The following is a 6,926-nucleotide window of genomic DNA, read 5'->3' as shown; positions in this document are numbered from 1 at the left end:
ACTGACTAACACTGACTAAACCTAATCATTCACTATCTCTGACTAAAACTGACTAACCCTAATCATTAACTATCTCTGACTAACACTGACTAAACCTAATCATTAACTATCTCTGATTATTACTGACTAACACTGACTAAACCTAATCACTAACTATCACTGACTATCATCAACACTTTCTGTATTTACTGATGCACATTTTTATTAACCGAAGCCTCATCCCACCACTAACCTAGATAGAGTCAGTGTGGACTTTATTATTTATTGAAGTTTGATTTCAATATAAATTCAATATTAATTCTAACCTTTAACCTTTGGGGATTTTATATTTAAATATATTGTTTGATTTAATTCCAATTTCTAAACTGGATTCCTTTAATTTTTTATTTTTTTTTGCTTTGATTTAGGGTTATTATAGTTAACTAAATCTAAAAAACCATTAAAAAATATTTCATTACTTGAAATAATTATAAAAATAGAATATATAAAAACTTTTCAGGGCAACATTTCTCATTTTCGTTTAGTTTAACTTGTACTAAAATAGCTAAAAATGAAATAAAAATTAATAACAACTATATAGACATACTTAAAAACAAAATGTAATAATAAAAATGACAAAAACACAAAAAATGCTACAACTTTAACTAAAATTAACATGAAAGCCGAAAATATAAAACCAAAAACTCGAAATTCGAAATATTAATAAATACTATAAAAAAAACTAGTGCCTTAATGATACTAAAATATCACTGATTGGATTTTGTTAAACCTTAGTATAAATTATAAATGTATTTTTTACAGTATTTTTTAAAAATCTCTTTGAGTCCTGAAGGGAATTTAATTATTGTTTGGAATCTTATGGAAATTGGTGCTTTATAATAATAATAATAATAATAATAATAATGTTTATTAATGTATGTATGTATGTATGTAAAATTAAATCTGTACAGTAGAAAAGAGATAAAACGAGATAACAAATAAAGAACAAAAAGAGTTGATCATATTTCCAGTGCCAGTAAATGAAGGTGTATGGATCATCTTTATATAGACATTTTTCCCCAAACCCTAAACTGACCCCAGTGCTGTGAGTCACGTGTTTGTGATCCGTCTGATAGCGCTGAAGCTCAAGCATCAGTCAGATGGTGTGGATGTTGTCGTTACTGTCCATCGTGTGATCTGTGTTTCAGAACGACACGTGGGGCATCCAATACACATATGCACTGTTTAAGGCCATGAGTCACATGCTGTGCATCGGTTACGGCGCTCAGGCTCCAGAGGGAATGACGGACGTCTGGCTCACGATGCTCAGCATGATCGTGGGCGCGACCTGCTACGCCATGTTCATCGGCCACGCCACGGCCCCCATCCCCTGCACTCATGACGGACGTCTGGCTCACGATGCTCAGCATGATCGTGGGCGCGACCTGCTACGCCATGTTCACCGGCCACGCCACGGCCCTCATCCAGTCCCTGGACTCCTCACGCCGACAGTACCAGGAGAAGGTAAAGCCCTGGACGATGTTGATCTCTGGTGACTTCATGAATACATTGTCTTTAAGGGTGTGTTGACACTTGTCATGTTTGGTTCGATTAGAACAAACTCTGGTGCGATTGCTCTGTTAGTGTGGTTCAGTTCGGTTGAGTAAGTGTGAACGCTGCCATCCGAACCCTGGTGCGCACCAAAGAAGCGAACCGAGACCCCTAAAAAGATGGGTCTCGGTCCGCTTCCAAACGAACTCAGGTGCGGTTCAAATGAAATATGAAGCCAACATGGACCAAATACTTCTAAACGAACCAAAAACAGGATGTAATGACAAGATGCGATGCTATGCGACATGATTTGACGACGCGGAACGAGCGGTGTTTCCAAAACAAAATGAGCAGAATTGTTTGGTGTGTGCGGTAATTTCCGTAACGAAATATACGTCATTTAACCGGACCAATCAGGTTGTGAACGTATGACTATGCCTTTAGGTTTGGTATCTTTAGGTTTGCTGTCAAAAATGCCTTTGTGAATGCTAAGCGGACCAGGACCAGATGTATTGTTTTCTTTTTTGGTCCGGACCAAACGAACAATGAGAACCGAACTACAAGTGTGAAAGCAACCTAAATCTATTCCATAATTCCCAATCAGTCTGATGTGCTGTCGTTCTGACTAACGGAGAGCATCTGATGTCCAGTATAAGCAGGTGGAGCAGTACATGTCGTTCCATAAGCTTCCAGCAGATGTCAGGCAGAAGATCCACGAGTATTATGAACATCGATACCAGGGCAAGATGTTTGACGAGGACAACATTCTGGGAGAGCTAAGCGAGCCCTTAAAGGAGGTTTGTACTAAACTCATGACTCCCTAAAGTTTACTATTCAGCTCATTTCATGCATTAGGTTTGAAATTCGTTGTGTTTTCAGACACAAGCAGATATCGCAGGACTATTTTAGTTTATATTTGAAGCTAATGAAAACATCAGCATTATTGTGGTGGTAACTGTGTTTTTGTTGTTGCATTGTGCAAACTTTAACCAGCTAATTAATGTCTACTTGTGCACTGTGATCCTAACAGGAAATTGTTAGCTTCAACTGCCGATGCTTGGTGGCTAACATGCCTCTCTTCGCTAACGCCGACCCAAACTTCGTAACGGCAGTGCTAACGAAGCTGAAGTTTGAGGTGTTCCAGCCCAATGACTTCATCATTCGCGAGGGAACTGTCGGTCGTAAAATGTATTTCATCCAGCACGGACGGGTCAGCGTACTAACTCGTGGCAACAAGGAGACCAAGCTCAGCGATGGGTCATACTTTGGAGGTGAGTTTATGGGCTGATTGTGAAGTGGCTGATATCAGATATTTGTTATGAGCTCTTCAGAACCAGGTTTATTGCCTTGGTCTGGTTGTTTAAGTCTTTAATTGTCCTAAAGAGTCCTTTCTAACCTCCTCGTGGTGTTTCTCTATCCCTCAGAGATCTGTCTGTTGACGCACGGCAGGAGGACAGCAAGTGTCCGAGCAGATACATACTGTAGACTTTACTCCCTCAGTGTGGACAGTTTCAATGAGGTTCTGGAAGAGCATCCCATGATGAGACGGGCCTTCGAGACGGTGGCAGCGGACAGACTCGATCGCATCGGTAAAACCGTCCTCCAACTTTATAGCTGATTTTGTAGTTAAAAAGAGACAAATTGAAAACATCGGTCATCATTTACTCACCTTCATGTCATTCTAAATCCATATCCCAGACGTTTACTGTAAAAAGAATGGAAATGGGAACTGACAAAAAATGTCAAAACACCATATAATGAGTCCATACGTGACAAGCACATTAATAATTTATCCTAACCCTATTCTGAATTCCTTTTTCTCACAGGTAAGAAGAACTCGATTTTGTTGCGCAAGACCTCACAGGGAGGATCTGTAGCGGGCAGCAGTTTGGGACGGGGTGGAGGGAGCCGCGGAGGAGGAGCAGGAGGCGCCGGTCTGGGTTCTTGTGACAGCGTTCTGGTCCAGCAGATCGTGAAGCACGATAGCATGCCTGCCATGCAGGACATCGCCGCTGGCACCCGAGGCAGCACGGGAGGCACAGTCTCACCCCGACCTCATCCGGTGATGTGGGCACCGCTGGTCCATGCTCCCCTCCAGACGGCCGCTGCTACCACCAACGTGGCCATTGCCTTGATGCATCAGCAACAGCAGCAGCAACAGTTGCAGCAGCAGCTACAACAGCAACACGCCCTTGGAGCTGCCATCTTCCTTCCCTCCGCTTTTCCCATCTCACCATCACCTTCGTCCTGCCCGCTTTCTCCTCCCCGTCCTCCCATACTACACCCTCGGCAGTCGCTCAGCTCTCTCATCGGCGTAATGGGCGGGATGCCCCCCCGAGGAGTCCCGTCCTCTGTAACTCCTACACCCTCGCCCTCCACTATTGGACCGACTGCTGTGGGCATGGCTCCTTTAGGGGGTGGAGTTGCAAAAACTCCTCCTACACCTGCCTCGTCAGTGCCCGCCCCCCTGCAGGCTGGAAGAACACTTCATTATAGTTTCCGCCTCCACACAGAACCCACAACATTACCTGTCCATAAAGCCCCTCCTCCCCCTTCAGCAGTGGCGGCGATGTCCGTCGAAGGGCACAATGTTGGCTCTGCTCCGCAGGGGGCCAAAGCGGCTTTACTACGTCATGTTGGAGGAGGCAGCACCCAGGGCCTCCCCATGATTGGTCGGCTTACCCAGGAGGCCAGACTGCTCTCCGCCTCCCAGCCGACTCTCCCCCACCGCAGCTGGGCGAGCGTGCAACCTCACCCGCCTCTCCATCGCAAAGCATCCGGAGGAAACCTGCTTCCGGCACCCTTCGCTTTGTCATCAGGACTTGCTAGAGGAGGAAGTGCAGGTGTTTTGAGCTCAAACGCGCCTGGTGCCACACAGGTGCCGACACAAACACCCCTGCTGTTGGCACACACACCTCCACTCACATCAGCTCCAGGATCAACTCCGTCACCCCTTGCCCCCTTCTCGTTCTCCTCAAAGCAAACCCCTCTTTATTCCACCAACCCTCCTTTATCCCTCGCGGCCACATCTTCTGGTCTAGGGGTTCCTCAAACCCAGCGAGCTAAATCAGGCACTCCGATACCTACTCCTCCTTCAACCTCTCCTCCTCCTTGCCTACGCCCTCCTTCTCCCTCTCAGTCCACCTCCACCTCTCCAACTTCATCTTCCGGCACCTCTTTGGCTCAGAATTCCCGTACCAAACCCTCTCAGACGCCTCCTCCACCGTCCCCATTATCCTGCACCACCAACTCAACGCCCACCATCACTCCTTCTCAAACCCCCACCCCGACCCGAACCCCAACCCCCGTTCAAACCCCTATTCAGACCCCCACCCAATCTAGAACACTAGTGGCCATCCAAACCCCATCCCAGGGTCGGTGTCCAACTCCTGTCCAGATCCCAGCAGCTGCACAAGCTCTGACCTCAACCTCCATTCAGAGTCCGCTTCCCACTCAGACTCCAAGTAAACCTATGAGTTCCACCATGGGTCAGAGTGCTGCTGTCCAGATGCCAGCCGCTGTCCATGTTCTTGGTCCTCCTTCGACTTGTTCTGCAGTCTCCAGTCAAACCCAAACCTCAACTACCATACAGACTCTGAGCCCTTCCTGGACCCCAGGCTCTCCCATCAATACTCCAGCCCAAAGTGGACCGTCAACCCCTGTTCTGAACCAGTCGCAGACACAAGCTCCACTTGCTAAAGCCCCTGCTGCTGCACCATCACCTTCTCCTTCATCAACTCCATCTCCAGCTGCTTCACAGCCACAGAAGCCCGCTACTAGCCAGACTCAGACCTTAAACGTTCTGTCCACTCCAACCTTAAGTCCATCTCCCATTCCTGCTTCCACTGCCTCCTCATCTACAGTCCTCCAGTCCATCTCCACTTCAACAAAAGAGGCAAAGAAAGACCAGTTTGAATTGCAGCGGTCTGACTGGTGAACCAATGTATTCATGTTGATCTCCAACAAAACATGCAAGATACAGTGGATTCCAACCCTGCTTGTGGAGCCCCCACCACTGCACATTCTGCATGTTTCACACCTGATTCAGGTCATCAGCTCTTTAGTAGAGACTCCAAGACCTGAAATTGGTATGTATCAGACAAAGGAGACATTGAAAATGTGCAGTGTTTGGGGACCTCCAGAAACGGATAGGAACCACTGTGCTAGACAACCAGCATGATCTTTCTACAGAGGCCCTAAAGTCATACTTAATATATACGCTGTATAAACGCTGGTCTTTTCAACAGGGATCTGGTAAATTAATGCTTTTACATTTTTCACAGAATAGACGCACATTCTGTCATTTGCCAAAAATGTCTTAAAGGGAATGTAACAACTGCAAAACTGCCACTACTTTAAGATGCATTTGCACAGCCTTGTTAAAAAAAAAAAGTATCAGAACACCAGAGAACGTTTTATAAGACATATAACATCTCCCCCAGAACACAAATAGCATTTTCTGATCAGATCACTCACAGCCTGGAGACTATAAAATGACCTCTCTAAGCCGAGCACCAGCTAGGGAATTACCATCACACCTTCTGTCATCGAATATTAGTGACTGAACTTCTGTCACAGGATTAGAAATATAGCAAATCTTTTTGCACTTTAGTTCATGAGTCTAATATAAAGTGTCCTGGAATCCTTTGGGCACCATACTGGAATAATACAATTTGAGTCTGGAAAGTCGTTTCGACAGAACGAATCTGTGTTGATTTAGTGTACACTGCCTGTAAACTATAAATGGTGCATTGTTCATAGTGTGTTAAGCAGAAAAATAATTTCTACATGAAAAAAAGAAACTACAATTGTATCCTTCTAACCAGTTTTGTGTACTTGTGTTTTGTCGTTCTCTTTGTCAAACCGTTAGCCAGAGATTACCTGATCAGTATGCAAATCAAAAGATTTCAAATCAAATTTAAAATCTCACCGCCTTGAGACGCGAGTGAAAAATGACCAAAGGACATATTTAGGGAATCAAATGATGAAGCAATGCTACAGGATTTCTTGTGTGAATTGATTTTGGCTTTATGTTCTCATAGGAAAAGAGAACTATTGTTGTTATGGCTAGTTTCCATTTGGTGCTTTCATTGATGCAAGAATATATAAGTGGATTCCCTAAAGGGACACTGTGATGGAACAAAATGAGATTGCATTTCAAAGCTTTTGCATTCTCTCACAAAATATTGGCATTGACCTTATGTGTGAGGCTTTTAGTTAAAGCGTTTAATGTTATTTTACTGATGGCCCGTGTCAGCATGATCAGAAACCTCACCACCTGAGTCTGCATAAACTGACTGGCGTTTAATATCTGAAAATATCACCCTTGATTTCCAGCTTCTCCCCTCTTGTCTCTTTTTTAATCACCAAAGTGTAACATTTTCCCATTACATAAC

General features: G+C 44.7%; 2 protein-coding genes across 2 annotated transcripts in view; both read left to right on the top strand.

Annotated features, from left to right (window-relative positions):
* Positions 1-3,516, top strand: part of LOC107739847 (potassium/sodium hyperpolarization-activated cyclic nucleotide-gated channel 2-like) — a 12,117-nt gene extending 8,601 nt beyond the window's left edge. The window contains exons 4-10 of the mRNA XM_016552059.1: positions 1,188-1,345; positions 1,443-1,503; positions 2,181-2,327; positions 2,561-2,801; positions 2,955-3,119; positions 3,357-3,476; positions 3,509-3,516. Of these exons, the coding sequence (XP_016407545.1) occupies positions 1,188-1,345; positions 1,443-1,503; positions 2,181-2,327; positions 2,561-2,801; positions 2,955-3,119; positions 3,357-3,476; positions 3,509-3,516 (900 nt within the window). The remainder of the gene's footprint in view (positions 1-1,187; positions 1,346-1,442; positions 1,504-2,180; positions 2,328-2,560; positions 2,802-2,954; positions 3,120-3,356; positions 3,477-3,508) is intronic.
* A 1-nt stretch (position 3,517) lies between these two features.
* Positions 3,518-6,563, top strand: LOC107739839 (mucin-5AC-like). The gene has a single exon (XM_016552050.1). It carries the CDS (start codon positions 3,518-3,520, stop codon positions 5,465-5,467), a length of 1,950 nt encoding a protein of 649 aa, XP_016407536.1. The 3' UTR covers positions 5,468-6,563.
* The last annotated feature ends 363 nt before the right edge of the window (positions 6,564-6,926 follow it).

This window comes from Sinocyclocheilus rhinocerous, unplaced genomic scaffold (genome assembly GCF_001515625.1).
Source record: "Sinocyclocheilus rhinocerous isolate Xijiao unplaced genomic scaffold, SAMN03320098_v1.1 scaffold645, whole genome shotgun sequence".
Lineage (NCBI taxonomy): Eukaryota > Metazoa > Chordata > Actinopteri > Cypriniformes > Cyprinidae > Sinocyclocheilus > Sinocyclocheilus rhinocerous.
Note: the sequence above shows the minus strand (reverse complement) of the source record. Positions and strands in the feature narration are given on the sequence as shown.

Bases quoted from the DNA above. Each gene is read 5' to 3' on its own strand.
- LOC107739839 (XM_016552050.1), top strand. From the start codon at position 3,518: ATGCCTGCCATGCAGGACATCGCCGCTGGCACCCGAGGCAGCACGGGA.